A 17,403-nucleotide genomic window follows, 5' to 3' on the forward strand; every position below is an offset into this window, starting at 1 on the left:
TTTATACATGTTCCATTAAGTCAGAAACAAGTAAGAGGTGATTACATCCATTTAATGGAATAGGAAATAATCAGTGCGACTACAGTGCGACTCTTCTAAAAGAGACTTTATCTTTTTGCTACTGCTAGCCTAGTCATGGATAACAAAATATTTTTGTCCCTTTAAATGTATTAGTTTCAAGATCAGTTGAGAACAAAAGGGAAACAATACAACAGGAAATTATCCATTTTCTCATCAGAAAATTTAAAAGCCCAGTCAGAACAACAGTGTCTGTGAAAGCCATATAAACGGAATTAAATCCTTTGTAAAAATTAATAGTAGTGTGGGAGAGTAGATCCAGAAATTAGATTAACCATGGTGGCTGAGTGGTAAAGCTATCAGTTCTGTTGTGTATTGTACTAATAACATTTACTTGTCTTAATCACCCGTCTCCCTTAGCTTAAAGGGCATTTTCGTTAGTACATAAGCAGAATTATTTCGTTCTCACCACTACCGTCTCCTATACTTTATAAGGGACTACTCTAGGACGTAAAACCAAAAAATTGTATTTCGGACATTATTTAAAATGATTTATCTACATGCATTGATTTGTGATTTAAAATTTATCATAAAGGCCAGGATATATTAAAATTTAATGAGAAACGTAATCATGATATCACAATTATAAATCAAGAAAAATAAGAAGATTAGTAGAGAAAAACTGAATTTGATAAGCAAAAACCTCTTCTTTCGTTTTACTAACTCAGAATCAAAAATGTTTTTCCGATATATTTCAGTAAATCAACATTTCTACTTGATTTCACTTGATCAAGAAGCGTCTATTAGCATGAAATGATAATGTCAAATCTAATGAGGATTGGATGCATTGAAAAGTATATTTGTCTTGAACAACGTTGCCGAGAGAAGAGTGAAGCTTATGTAAAAATGTCTGAACATTTTGGGAAAGGATAAAAGGAAGCAATCGATATATAGATAGCGTAGAAAGAAATGTTCATATGTTGCTGAACAAGGTCAAATAAGGGAAAAGGTTTGTGTTCCGTTAATTTTTCTTCTTCTTGTTCAAGTCAGTTAATTAGTTATTTTTTATATTTCTTTGGGTTCCACAGTTGGTAATAGAACTATCTTCAAATGCAATGGGATACTAACTTCCACAGTAAAATGGGGAGAAATTATACAAAATAATTAAATAGAATTTCTGTAGAAATTTTAAATGTTAAGTCTTCGGAGATCGGGCTTGAACAGTTAAATATCTATATATAACAAATATATAGCTATGATATATAAATAATATAACTAATACATGTAATACGTTACTAATATAATTTGTATGTGTCTTAGTATTCAGAAATGAATTATTTTCATGTGAATGCAAAACCTAAAGCTTCTCAAAAATTAAATATGTACTTATATTTTGAAAACTACGAAAATTACAGAAACCCCACTTAATATTGTAATTTCGGAAATACGAAACATGATTTTACTTACTTGAATTATAAAACAGCGGAGGCGAGCATCCACATTTCTCAATTGCTTCTTTATATTCACAGCTCCACTGGCATGACACGCGGGTGTAGATGTTATTTGTACACAATTTCTTCTCGTCTGAGAATAAGCAGTTCCTTTGTTTAACAGTCAATGTTCTTAAGTCTGGAGAGCTTACTATTTGAGAGGGGAGGACAAAATATGTTATTGAGTTAGGTTTCTTTCGAGGTCTGTATTTGAAATGGTTAACTAGCTTCTGAGGATATTCATATGGCGAGCTCACGAATACCTACGAATTAGATACATATTAGATATCAGTATACAAGACCTTAATTGTTAAGTAGTTAACTGCATGATAGAAACTTATTTATATACTACATCATTCGTTTAATTTCGAAATCCGCTAGGTTTATAAAACGTATAAAATATATATTCTCTAATTTTTATTTCCACCTTCACATAAACGCTATGTAATTATTCATCACCTGCCATCTCTCAAATAATTATTGGGGTCTTCCGAACACGTCAAACAACGTATAAAATGGTTGCTGGTTCAAACTAAAATCACACCAGCTACACCAGTAAATATGGATAGATGACGCGAATTATTGAGACGAAGAGAGTGATGATCATTGGAATCCACAGGTTTGGACATTGAATCCAAGAGATTTCCAAAACATTTCAGATTCCCCCGATCGACAGCGAGTGATGTTATCATAAATTGGAAGTAAGATCGAGTTATGAGATGCAAACTCGACAAATATTAACAGATCTTGATTGTTGATGCTTGACATATGTGGGGAAGTCAAATTAGCAAATTTCATTAGAGATTTTGCCATAGGAGTATCTCTCTACTTCCTATAATGCTGAAAGTGATCGTGCCATCCGCCGGGAGATAATCGCTCTTTCTCTTCATAGTTTAGCAACAGCTCACAGGCCACATATGCGGCCTGTAATTTACAGTGGCACAAGAAACGCCATCGTTAGACTCGAACAATAGAAATCATTCGTATGGAGTGATGGATCACGATGACAGATGTGGTAATTTGATAAACGTGAGTCGATTTTTCGTATGACCGGAGAACATTATTTTCACAATTGTATCATACCCAGAGTAAAATTCGCATGATATTTACAAATGCCATCATGGTGTGGTCCTGCATTCCGTTATGTGGTCTTAGTTTACTTCATTTAAGTAGGAGAAATACGAATTTAGAAGCATACGAAATAAATCTATACAATTCTCTGCTACATGTATTATGGACAAAATTGAGTAATTGGTTCATACCTGTTTCAGCATAGTAATGCTACATGACACACGACAAGCATTAAAAACACTTAGTGCGAGGATAAGAGCATGAACATACTTTGAACGTACTCTGGGCAGCCCAAAGCCCAGATCTAAACCCTCTTGAACACCTTTAGGGTGTGTTGGTCCACCGCTTGAGCCATGCCATCCTTAGATACTACTGACACGAAAAGGTTCCACAAGTTGCTGCTCAAATCTGATTGCCACATAGGACACCTGATAGAGGTTCACGAGAAGTGAAAATAAGCCAATTAAAGGTGCTATGAACGAACAAATAACAGCTACGAGGTTTCAAGATTTGAATACCCAAACAATTATATCATGGAAAAATTATATTATGTACGTTTAAAGTAAATATCTTAAAAATCTTTAAAGTATTCAAATCAAATTTTGCACAATATACTGCGAATGAAATGGTCTATCGAAAACCACAAATAGGGTTGCACTAAATTAAGCAGGTTTGCTTACTCAGCATAAAAACCTTTGTTCCAAATAGCACCATATTCAAGTGTGCACATATTTAAAATGCACTATTATCACTAAACATAACAGTGAAATATAGTGGTGCAGTGTTCAGCAACGTGGGCTGAAAATACAGCTACGTGTATCATTTTGTTTTTACGAGTTGTCTGCTTCTTCACCGCGATATATAAGTATAATGCAAAACCCTCAATTTATGTCAATGCATTAATTTATTAACATCTGTGGCCTCATATCAGACTTCTCCATTGAACACTTTCAGCACAAGTAGATCCAGTACTGTACAACACTGTACCATTACATTTCACTGTTATGTTTAGTCATAATACTGCATTTTAAATGTGTGCACACTTGTATATGTGCTCATTCAAAAAATATTTCTTCTGAGTTGGCAACACTGCTTCACCAACGGCACACTGTGATTTTCAATAGAGCATTTTATTCTCATTGTATTCTACAACACTTGTTTTGATTACTTTAAGAGTTGCAAGATATTTACTTTAGACTTACATTATTCCATTATATAATTTTTTGGATATTCAGATTTTGAAGCACCATAGCTCCTAATATTCTGGTCCGTAGGACATTAAATTTTGTTGGTTTTTATATTTCATGATCCTTTATTAGATGTGCTATGTGGCAATGAGGTATAAGCGACAACTTGTGAGACCTTTCCGTGCGAGTTGTTTGTCACTTTACAGGATGAATGGGCTACGATTACCGTCAACATGCATCGCAAATTAGTGAAAAGTCCTCTATATAGGATTCCGAAAGTCACTGCTGCAAAAGGTAGCTCTAGAACATACTGTATGATGACGACACAATTGATTAATATAGTGATATGGGTGTTCAGTGACGAATAGCATCCCATAGTGTATATATATCGGGTGATTCCGTTAGTCCGTACCAGGCCTTTAAATCGAAAACGGTCCGAGATATGTACAAACTGAAAAACACGTATCCCATTAGTTGCAAAGGACTATAGAGCGAAGTAAAATGTTTCGTCCCAGGATCCCCCGCAGGGTCCCAGACGCGATCCAACTCAAATTTGTCAAATACAAAGAGGGGTCAAGTGGTATTTCGCTTGAAAGCTCTTGTAAAAAGAAAGAAGCTACAACAAGTCCCGATTCTCTACGATCACCTATGCAACATGGCAGCGGGTCAAAATGTCATCAAAAGTTGCATTGAAAACAATATGCCCACCCCTATAAATCTAGAACGGGCCGCCAAACGTAAAAACTGAAAAACAAGTGTCTCAGTATTTCAAAAGTACAACATATCACGGTAACTAGTTCTAGATATGCTGTAGGGTCTACCTCCGAGTTAGCAGTTGTTTGATTGTGCTGGAGGGAAGACCCTCAACATTTTGAACAGCTATATTTCCTTGGTAACATACGTTTTCCGGGTGCAATACTACAGTGACTGTTCAGTCCTCTTTCGTGACACTACTGAAAAGTGTTGTCTTGTCTCGTCTCGTAGTCAACACTGGTGACATACACAGTATGGAAATGGAAGCGTTATGCTGGACAGGTAAGCATATTATATTGAAACGTCTAACGTTGTTCTAAGAATTAATTTACCATCGCATAACGTACAAAGGATATATCATATTTATCTTGGAGACGGCTGCTGTCCGTTATGTAACAGATGTGGACTTCACACAGCACGTTTTACATCACGTTTTACTGAAATTGTCGTCCATGTACAGCAAGACAACGGTCCAGACGGTGATAATAATTATAGCTCACAGCTTCAAGTTCTGCCTCTCCTATTCTTCAAATTGCGGTCATTATACGTTGCCTCATATTTTCTGGTGTAGTTGGTCTATTCGTGTAAACAAGCTCCTTGAGTCGACCCCATAAATTATAGTGCATGCACGTAAAATCTGGAGAGCAAGGAGGGAAAGGAGTATTGGATCCTTTTCCTAACCAACGGTGCGGAAATAAAGTATTTAATGCACCTCTGCATATACGAGCAGCATGTGCTCAAAAACCATCAAATTGCATCCACATATTACGCCGTACATGAAGTGGGATGTTTTCCAGCAGCTGGGGTAGATGTTCTGTCAAGAATTGATGGAACAGAGCCGACGTTAAATCCCCATCAATAAGCCAGGGCTCAATTACATGTGTTCCAATTATACCACCCCACACATGGATGCTCCAACGTCTTTTTCGGTCGACCTGTAGTGTCGGGTGCGGATTCTCTGGAGCTCAATGATGCACATTGTGTAGGTTGAAATTACCATCACTTGTAAATATTGCTTCGTCTTTCCACAGCACGTACATACTGAAAACGTTGGGTTGTCCTCAATTTCTGACGAGCCCAATTACAATAACGGAGGCGCTTATTACGGTTGGCATCTGTTAGCACCTGGCACAATGAGATACGATACGAGTGGCGTTTATGCTTCCACTGTATAGGCAGTAGTTTGACTAATTCCGCGATCTCGGGCAATATCTCTTGAGGATGCATTAGGACGTACTTCGACAGCAGCCAAAACATCAATAACGACATCGTTGTCATCTACAATTGGAGCATGTTTGTGACCCTCATATTAAGGAGGTATGCGCCCTGTTTGCTTCAGACGATTTTCTAACCGTCGAATTACATTATGGGAAATTGAATGTCACTGTGGGAACCTTGCGTTATAAATTCGGGCTACAGCTCTATAATTTTACCTACATTCCCCTAACACCATTAACATGTCAAATGCCTTTCCGTTCGTATATGGTATTGTTCCAATGCAATGCTATCTTTAGCCGACACTGCATTAACACACGATATTAGGGTAATACATGCCACTTTCTACAATGAAATGGAAGCCTTCTGACACACACACAAACACACACACACAACTCAATTCGTAGCGTGTATTACTTTTGCACAGCACAAGTATTTCACTACAATTCCTACTAACGACGCTTCAGCAAAGCCTGCTCAACTTACTGTGGAACAAACTGTGTTCCAGCGTACCTCACGTTCGTGCCTTTCAATTCAAGGTTGTCTTCTACTGTTTCTCTGCGACTGTTCAACAAACATAAACCAGCAAACAGCACAATCCAGTTGTAGTAATCGTTATCAAAGTTGTGTATGTTTATTCATTTCAGTATTTCATTTGAAGTTATACGTTTCGCGACATTGATGTCTCATGAATTGCACTTTTACACGATGCATAGAAGAAGAAAAGACCAGGTAAGGACAGGGCTGGAACCTTGAATCAATCCCATTATTAGCCAGTTGTTACTGAGGAACACTGAGCTTAAGATAGGTATACGGACGAACCAGGCTGTGACATCATTCAAACCAAGATCCGGAATTGGGGGAAAAATGCATTCTCGTTTGGAAATAACCCTATAACGCGAAGAGAGTCGCAACGTGACACTCGGAGATTGACAAGATTTATACGTCATTGGATAGGACACTGCAAGTCCAGCATACAGATTTATTTATACCGCCGTTTTAAGTCCTGGGCTGAATGCGGGCAAATGGTGCAAAACAAAATGTCCCAGCGGAATGTTCCGTAAAATTGCTGCACCCTGGAGAGTTATGGAGTGCATTGTGGAAACAAATAACCGCGTAGTGCACACAGCCGAAATATTTCGTGTAGCCAGTCGGGAGGATACAGTGTTCAATTTCCTTGATCCCATAGTGTCGGAGGTCTGGGAGGGGAGAGGCCACCCTAAGAATTAACAAAACAATTACCGACAAAGGGCTTTCAAACACACATCCTGTGCGGACACCAAGGTCAAGATCTGGGAAGATCCCCAGACGTCTTACAAAACAGATGCAAGAAATATTGCTAGAGCATGCTTGCCTCGTTCAACACCTCGAAGAATTCTGTGCAAGCAAAGTGAGAACAGTTGTTTTCTCCCGACCGACTACTGTCATTGCCTCAATATTTCGGTTGTGTGCACAACTCGCTGATGTGTATTTATGATGAAAAACACAACTCTCCATGGCTACCGGGCACTGTCCAGCAATTTTACTGCCAATTCCACTGGAATATGTGTTTTTTCACATTCATTTCAATGCAACTTTTGATGACATTTTGACCCGCGGCCATGTTGCATAGGGTGATCGTAAAGAATCGGGGCTTCTTGTAGCTTCTTCCTTTTTACAAGAGCTTTCAAGCGATATACCACTTGATCCTTCTTTCCATTTGACAATTTTGAGTTGGATCCAATCTCGGACCCTGGGCGAAACTTTTTACTTCGATCTGTTGTCCTTTCAACATAATGTGACACTTGTTTTTCAGTTTTTCCGTCTGGCTGCCCGTTTCAGATTTATAGGGGTGGCCATATTGTTTTCAATGCAAATGTTCATGACATTTTGACCCGCCGCCATTTTGCATAAGATGATCGCAGCGAATCGGGACTTGTTGTAGCTTCTTTCATGTACAAGAGCTTTCAAGCGAAATATCACTTGACCCCTCTTTCCATTTGACAATTTTGAGTTGGACCCGTCTGGGACCCTGCGGGGGACCCTGGGACGAAACTTTTTACTTCGCTCTATTGTCCTTTGCAACTAATGGGATACGTGTTTTTCAGTTTGTTCATATCTCGGACCGTTTCGATTTAAAGGTCTGGCACGGACTAGCGGAATCACCCGATATATATATATATATATATATATATATATATATATATATATATATATATATATATATATATATATATATATATATATATATATATGTGTGTGTGTGTGTGTGTGTGTGTGTGTGTGTGCACCGAGAAAGAAAGAAGAGGATCCTTTTAGTTAGAAACTTTTCTAGGGAGGAAAATTGGTCAGACACATCTTCCTATGAAAATACCTCCTCTATCCCACCATAGATCGAAAGATGAAGAAAAACTAGTAGTAGGAAGAAGAACACAGCTGATCGATTGTCTGAAAACTAAATGAAAGCATCGAGAGATATGAGAGGAAGATGAGGATCAACAAACGTTGAAGAAGCATCCCCAGCTATGAACTTAAGGCAGAATACATTATTATATATAATATCAATATATATACACTATTTATTTTGATATGAACATGTAACTTTAAAATTAATGGACATAAGACACGCAATTATCGTCAAGGGGACATTGTGTTACATACCATGCGAAACCAAAGGATTTAAAGTGTTGCCAAAATAATAGAAAGATTAATTTTTGAAAATTATTTCGCTAGGGCAGGTAATTACGTACACAAAATCTGCATGTTAAATAAAATTTTACAACATTATATCCTTATTTAGTGTTGCAAAGTAAATAGGACATAACATTAGATACAACAAAATGTTGGCTCCTCCTACATCAGTTATAACACAAAGCGGATAGATGTTGGAATGCACACCCAAGGATTGACTAAATTGTGATCGTGATGTAAATGATTTTAAATAAATACAAATAAAATTACAAGGGTTTAGAATTTTACTTTGTTTCGAAACATTGTTGAGACAAACCCTTCATTCTTTTCTGCAGTTGGTATTCAATAGATGCGAAAATCAGAACGACGTATACAACAATTATAAGCACAAACTGTTGTGCAGATATGATAAAAATTGTTATAGTTGGCGACAATGATTGAGAATTATGAAATTCCAAGAACTTATTGCAAAAGCACGTCTTAAAGCGTATTATTATAATGTTATAGATGCAAACAAGAATTTTACGAATGATGCAAGAAAATGGATCAAAAGTTTGCGATCTTGGTCAATAATTAGATGTTGGATCAGGATCCACAAAATTTTGAACGGCCTCTAAATCGAGTTTCTGTATATTTTGAGGAATAAGCAATTCATACTGAGTTAAGTGATAGTTTGCTTTGGATACACTATATGCAGTTCTCCAGATATATGGCGTACAAGAAAACGTTTGGTTGAATGAAATATGTTGTACTTTTTGGATTAGGGGCTACAAAAATTTTGAATGACCCCTAAATCGAGATTTTGTATATTTACGGAATAATGACATCATACTCAGTTAAGTGGTAGCTTTGGTTTGACTGCACTATAGTAGTTCTCCAGATATAAGAAGTACAAGAAAATATTTGATTGAATGAAATGTATTGCATTTTTTGGATCAGAGGCCACAAAAATTTTGATTAGACCCTAAATCGAGATTTCATATTTTTTACGGACTAATCTCATCATATTGAGTTAAGTGGTAGTTTTGATTTGGCTACAGTATATGTAGTTCTACAGATCTACGCCTACAAGAAATTTATAATTGAATCAAAGACATTGTATTTTTTGGTTCAGGGCCCACAACATTTTTGAAGGGCTCCTAAATCAAGATTTCTTATATTTTGCGGAATAAGCACATCATACTAAGTTAAGTGGTTGTTTTGGTTTGGCAACACTATATGTAGTTCTCGAGATATAAGGCGTACAAAAAATGTTTGATTGAATGAAATATATTGGATTTTTGGATCAGGGACCACAAAAACTTTGAATGTACCCTAAATCGAGATTTCATATTTTTTGTGGAATAAGCACACCATACTGAGTGTAATAGTAGTTTTGCTTTGGCTACAGTAGATGTAGTTATCGAGATATAAGGCGTACAAGGAGATTTGTAATTGAAAGAAAAACTTTGGACTTTTTATATCAGGTGCCTCAAAATTTTGGACAGCCCCTAAATCAAGTTTTCGTATTTTTTACGGAATAAACACATCATACTAAGTTAAGTGGTAGTTTTGATTTGGCTGCACTCTATGTAGTTCTCAACATAAAATAGAGTACAAGGAAGTATTTGATTGAATGAAATATATTGGATTTTTTGGATCAGGGCTCACAAAAATTTTGAATGGCCCCTAAATCGAGTTTTCGTATTTTTTTTCGGAATAAGCACTTCATACTGATTTTAATGGTAGCTTTGGTTTGGCTGCACAATATGTAGTTTTCGAGATATAAGACATAGAAGAAATTTTTTGCCTGAAATATATTGGATGTTTTGATCCAATAAAATCAAAAATGATTTTAAAATGTTCCCACAACAGCGTTATAATTTTAAGCAATATATAAATTTTAAAGATTTTTTTCATTTCTACCCAACAACTTGAGATGTAAAATTCCTGTTAGCGGCATTATGCTCTCACTATCTATTATGAAACACGTACGTTTAGTGTCATTTTTATCTAAATACTTTTTTCTAAGTAAAGTAATTTTCAAAGCGTTAAATTTCCAATTCTTTATATTTAAATAGTCACCGCATATAATGACCGTAGTATTCACCACTAAGTCCCTTCAAATGTACATTACCCTCTCTGTCTTACTTGCGTTATCACTTTTGTTATATCACGTGATCAGCTCACGTGGCGTCCCTCAGCAAATCAGAGAAAAGTAAGGCAAAGTCACGTTAGTACTACTCTATTGCCCTGAAATGTGTGAGTGTTCATACATTTGATAATTTCACTCAAAATTTAGCACCCTCCAGCATGGGTGGAGATTAGGGAGACAAAGGGGGCAAATTGTACCCCCCACTTTTTTTTAAGTAACGCATTAATAGATATAGCTTCATTTGAAAATGTTGAGTTTTGTATATATTACTGGTTCTTAAAAAATGGTGCCATATAATATTTCCCGTTGCGTGAGTACGTATTGGTTCTCTTCTCGTGGAGTTAAGCAAGCTACAGGAATCGCGTTTTAATTGCAATTCAAAGCAATTATTATTGCAATTGCGTATTTCTTTAAATATAGTAGCATATGCTTGTAGTATTTACTGTCTTTCATTTTCTAACAAGGTACATTCGCGAAGTGTACCCTCGGGATTTGTGTAAAATTGATTCAAATGCAAAGTTCTCTTCTCAAATATTGTACAAATTTTAGGGGCCCATACTGATATTTACGTACCTTCATATATCCAAAATTCAATCATGTAATAGTATAACCCTCAGATATGAGATTGCTTTTAGTTTCTTTAGATGTAACTGGACATGAATGTGGGCATGTGCAAAACAAATTTGATGAAGTACTGCTTATCTGACACACGCTACCAACCCGAGCTGCCATTTTGGATTCAACTTTCGGTTTTTCAAAAGAGAATAGGTGCAAGTGAGACATGAAATTCATGTACAATTTTCTCAGAAACTCACTGATATAGAGGATTTTACTGTAGCTTTTACCGTTTGCAAGGTATTGCATGTTAAATCCTTCCAGGCATTTCGCGAAAAGACATTGCAGAGTAATATCAGTTACACATTTTTTTTTTGATGTTGACAAATCAAAACAATTTCTAACTGGAAAAAATATTGTAGGTATTAACAAACTCTTTACATCGTTGATGTCATAATCTTATTACATTTCTGTGAGTGATTATATTAGTTCCATGATATTCTACAACAAAACTGTACAGTATAACGGCCAAAATGCTTAATGTAAATTCAGATACGACCATATTTAAGTGAAGACCATTTCCGTATTGACGTCTGTGTTTCTGTATTATGTACGTTCAGAGAATATTTAGTCAACGATAAATCATGTAAAACATTACATATACACAGCGGGCCCTGCACAACTTTCTATTTGATTCAATATTCATGAAGTGTCTGACATTTAACATGCAATAGCTACGATGAAACTCACTTCATTAGTGAATTTCTAAGAAACTGTACATGAATTTGATGTAATTTTTGCACCTATTCCCTTTTGGAAAAACGAAAATTGAATCCAAGATGGGAACTCGGATTGGTAACTTGTGTCAGAGAAGCAGTACTTGGTCAAATTTGTTTTGCACATGCCCGCGTTCGTGTTCAGTTACATCTAAGGAACTAAAAGCAAGTTTGTGTACGAGAGTTATACAGCGTATGATGGGATTCCGGATATATGGAGGTTTATAAATACGCAAATTACCAGTATGGACCACTAAAATTAGTATAATACACATTTTGGCGAGGAGAACTTTGTATTTGAATCAATTTTACACGAATCTTGAGGGGACACTACGCGACTTTCCTTGTAAGAGCAATAACATATATGTAATGTCATGTGTGGGATTATACATTAAGTTGTTCTATAATCTCCAGTTTGAACATAACTTTTGCAAAACAAGCCTCATTATTCATTACTATAATTAATATTGTCCTTTCTATTTACTTGTATCGTAAATTTTTTATTAAATAATCTGATCACACAATTTTCCAGACAAAATTTTAAGATGTTCGAAATCTTTTCTTACACCTTCGTTATTTAAGAGTACAAAGGGCTAGTATCTACTTCCGTTGCTCTTGTCAATTTATTTAATAAAATATGAAATACGATATATGGTATTTTAACCAAAGAAGATAGTATCCTATTAGTTATACAACCTTTCGTCAAACAAAGTGTTAGAAACAACCAGATAAACTAAGATTGATATACAAATATTCAGATCATGCTTTGCCCCCCCAGTTTCAACGTCCAATCGCCGCCACTGCCCTGTAGTTGCGATTCCTGAATCTAGAACTTGAATAATCGTTTTATCTTAGGATTTTTGAAATATATCATATTTTTACCGATGGTCTGAAGCTAACACAAGCAAATCTGCACTTGCTATATATAGCTGCTTCCGTAGTAATCTTAGAGAATACATCAGCTGGCATATGACCATTTACCAGCTAATATCTGCTTTCACGAAAGTTGTTTTGACATTACATAAGTTTTATTTCACTACAGTATTTAGTGATGCAGTTAATATATTGAAGGCCGCACATCGGGCGCTGTAGCCCTTGCTGTTCTTTGCACTTTCTCACTCATTTTCATCCTATAAAAATAAACCTTCGGTTACAAGCAGTTGCAGTACGAGCTCTTCATTTAGATTGACCGCCATCTTCTTCTTATATTCACCTCGTGGTGAAGCTTTTTAAATCTAAACTCAAGAACTTTAACGTGAATATGATAAAATACACTAACAACAATTAATTTTGTGTTCATGAAAGAGATTATGTTTTACGTCCTCTTCTTAATGTTTCAAATATTTTCCAGCTAATCCCCCAAAGTGTTTCCCTCTTTGCTGAACAAGAACCATCACCTCTGCTCGCATTGATATTACCGTATCTTTGAATGATTCTTTAATCTGCTAGGAAGTGGTTGTGAAATGTATCTTGCACTGAAGCTTGAAAACATCACATTAACAAGGCGGATATCTTTATATTGGGATTTATTATTTTTAAATTACCTTTCTTTATTTGTTTACCTAGGATAAGTGGGGTTATTTCGAGAAATCATCATTGCTACCAATGTTATAAACATGATTGGTAAAAGACATATGAAATATAGTTTTCAAACTTTCGTGAGCACTTGTCAACATTGGTATCATTTATTCTCAAGACATATTTAGTTGTTTAGTAAAACAGTCACATATGTTATAAATGCTTGTTATTTTTTATTTAAATCGTTTTCTTATTGACCGATTCCAATAGTTTCCGAGAATTATTGAAAAAGAAAGGATCAGTAAGTGAAATCTGTTTATTACATTTATAGGCTAATGATTCTCTCCCGAAAGATCTTTCAGCACAATTTTGTTAGGTTCCTGTTTACGATCCTTTACCAGGAGACTGAACATAAGTCTTATGTTAACATATTACGTGCAAAATCATTGTCAAATTGTTACTGATTGGAAGATTTCTTACTTTAAACCCATGACACCTTCCTTCAATTGTCAGGAGTATTCGTTCACTTCTAACTATTGAATGTTTCTTTTAATTCACAAAGTGGAACGTTAGGATGAATCCAGATCATTTTATTCATTTAGAGGAAAAAAAGAAATCAAATCTTTCAGTTTTACGTCCGACGATTATGCTGGTTAGACTAAAGGAGACAGTGATTATGAGAAATGAATGAAATGGTGGAATGAAGAAAGTAGGAGGAAACGTGAGAATCCCTAGGAATCCCACAAGCACAGTGTTTGTCCACCGCAAAGTCCACACGCGCGAGCTGGGATCGAACGAGGGACCCTAGGCACCGAGGGTGAACGCTCTATCTCTTAGCCACTGCACCCTCTTTTCATTTTTAGAATTGATCAACATAAAATAAGCACACCTACCTCAGATTGAGCGGGTACATATCCTGCAAGGAGTTTTACTTGCTCACTACTGCTTTCAAGGGACTGGCTTTGAATCTTCTCCTTAGCAATTTCATAGCCGTCACTAGAACAAATTAAAGGTGTTTCAAGAATAGCAATTGAAAGCATTTCAGACATCATTGGAACAACTAGTACATAAATTGCAGTACAAATAGTACTTCTTTGTTTTCATTGTCACCAATCCAAGTTGTAGTGTAAGAAATTAAAGCTTTAAGTAAAAATAATTCGATGAATATATGCAGGAAATAAATATTTGAAAGATTTTCAATATAGCAATATATACAGTATTTAAATGTATATGTTTCAAAATCCTGTATAATAATTCAAGAAAAAAAAGTAAGAATTGGCTAGCGATCGTTTCGATAGTTAAACCTTAACATCAAAAAGCAGTATGTAGAAATTTATAGTCATGATTTGAATTATAAAATGAGAATAAGAACTTTACTCTAACATTACGGAATCTAATTCCTGTATTAATATTTATTATCTTTCACATATTTCTATTAATCCTAGTTATCAGCATAAATAGAGTGATGATAAAAAGATAGGAAATGCTCTTGACAACTGTCCTATACACGGATGTAAAGTTATGGTGTACAAAATGCATCCAATTCACAGTCCAAATGTATGATTATGTAAGCTAATATACGTTAACTCCTTAAAATCGTTAAAATTAGATATTTCTAGTATATTTCATTGTTTATGTAACTTTGATGGAATTATTTTATACGAATTTGATTGAACAAAACAAAATATTATACCAGGATACTTGCTGAGTAGTTCAAACATATTTTAAATGTTAAGGATTTATCCCCACTGTTTACAAACCCTGTACGTGTAAATGATTGCATCAACTTCAGAAGATAAGTTAGTGTAGATATTTCATTTTAAAAACTAATCACCATTCTTTAGATGTTACACACATATGCAGGTTATCGGATCCAATGTTTAATCAATTTCTGATTATTGATGGAATTAAAATTGACCTTTCTCGTATTGCGCAAATTTAAAGTACAAATGAAAATTACTGAAGATGTTGTTAGGTAGGAAATTATTTCTAATATTACATGAAGAATTGCGAGATCCTACATATCATATCTTCCTTTCCTTAAGTGATGAACTTTGTATATCTTTGACTTCGAAACACTGTGTTCCAACATTCTTTACATATCCCCGTTTCTGAACCTTCCCCACCCATCTTCGTTGCCTCTTAATGTATCATTTTTCACGATTTCAGTTGCGACATTGGGCTCTCAAATGTATATTTGCTCACTAATTTATATTTACTTACTGAAAATCTTTTACACTATTTTAGTGCAACCCTTTTATCAGCTTTTTTTTTTAATTAAACACATTTCTCACTCAATTTGCCTTTGTATGTTATTTAATTTAACGACATTTTGTTTTATCATTCGTAATACGAGTATTTGTAATTTCGTAGTTCGCTCAGTAGCTGTTTATTTATTTATTTATTGTAACAACACAACAGGCATCCTGCTCATTTACAATGTTTGTTATTCCCTTATACTCGCTTTTTACGATCTATAGGCAAAGACCCCTTAGATTGGAAACTACTACTTCAAATGCTTAATATCTATTTGTTATTTTTAAGTCTTCATTTGTTCATTTTCCATATTTCAATGCTTAACCAAATACATACACAACTCGCTTATATGTACGTTTAACCCTTGCACAGCCAAGCTCAAAATCATGACAAAAGCTATGAAATGGGGACCTAAGTGACCGCATTAGAAATTTTATTAAATTTGCTCTTATTGCCTTACTTTTTAACAGAACTCCTGTTAAAGTGTCGATATGTCTATTTTGGCTTGATAATGTACTGGTAAGATATACATGCAGTTCCAAACATTACTTTCATAACAAAGCTTTAGTAATACATTTTTTGTGTTACTATCTATATTGTACACCTCGCTGCATATCTTCTTCGCAATTTATCCTTTTTTCATTCAGATCTTATGCACAGTTGTCTTCGCATCTGTTACAGTCTTCCTGTACCTCCTACATATCCACCCCTTACAGGTTTTACATTAACATTTGACTTCGTATTCTGCTTTCTGTCGCACATGAAAAACCTTGCTCGTTTAATTTGCTCCTGCTTTTGTTTCAGTGTCATCATCAGACACATATTTTATTCGTGTTGCAATAAAAGGTATTATCAAAGCCTGAGGAAAGCGTTTCTATGTCTCTTTTGATAACCCTAATATAGAGGGTGTCTCAAAAGCTCTATAACAAAGAGTAACTGTTATTATCAGATTTACAGCAACATGTAAGATGAGAAACTGTGTCCAAATATGATGTTTTGAATCTAAAGAGAATTTTTTTTTTTTAAATAGGATGAGTCGTTTGGGCTGTGTACTCTTTATACGCTCAATGATTATGAAAATGCAACGTTGCCATTTACCTGGGCCCACAACATAAGTGAATCAACTTAGTATCTTTTGCGATAACGTGTTGACAGCAAGTCCCGTTTCATACTGTAACTTAATCCACTTATGCTATGGGTCCTGGTAAATGGTAACGTTGCATTTTCATTTAACATTGTGCGCATAAAGAGTATACAGCCCGAACCGGAACGTTGAATTAGACTTTTTCAAAATTCCGTTTGCTATCTCAAAGTGCGTACATTGGATCCAACTATTACCTTTGTAAATTTGACCCAAATAGTTATGGACACCCGGTATAATAAGCTTATTTACTCACATTTGGATCATTACTTGAACTTTAGAATCCATGTTCGTCTGTTTGTAATGATGGATTTATATGCTGAGCTTAATCAAATAGATTCACCCACTCGTGAAATGTCCTATTTATTCAGGAAATTTATATCTTATAATCCCCTTATGATATGTAATCGTATTAAACGAAAAATCTTTTTCTGCCTCCCTTTCTTTAGAAATGTTTCTGCAACATATTTTAGTTACTGTAAAGTACAATGGATTGATGTTGACGTATGTTACCTTTGCCTTTTAATATCCTTTTATTCTTTGTTAATTTATGGGACTGATATGATCTTCTGTAGCATTAGCACTTGAAGTAGGTCCTTTTTATTATTTCGTGCCTTCC

At 35.2% G+C, this 17,403-nt stretch overlaps 1 protein-coding gene across 1 annotated transcript in view; it reads right to left on the bottom strand.

Moving 5' to 3' along the window:
* LOC145679463 (uncharacterized) overlaps positions 1-17,403 on the bottom strand; it is a 40,873-nt gene that overhangs the window by 3,122 nt on the left and 20,348 nt on the right. The window contains exons 6-7 of the mRNA XM_081750043.1: positions 14,281-14,383; positions 1,486-1,771 (exon numbers count right to left, since the gene is read on the bottom strand). Coding sequence (XP_081606169.1) covers positions 1,486-1,771; positions 14,281-14,383 — 389 coding nt within the window. The remainder of the gene's footprint in view (positions 1-1,485; positions 1,772-14,280; positions 14,384-17,403) is intronic.

The sequence above is a fragment of the Thermobia domestica genome, chromosome 2, assembly GCF_964235325.1.
Source record: "Thermobia domestica chromosome 2, izTheDome1.hap1.1, whole genome shotgun sequence".
Taxonomy (NCBI): Eukaryota; Metazoa; Arthropoda; class Insecta; order Zygentoma; family Lepismatidae; genus Thermobia; species Thermobia domestica.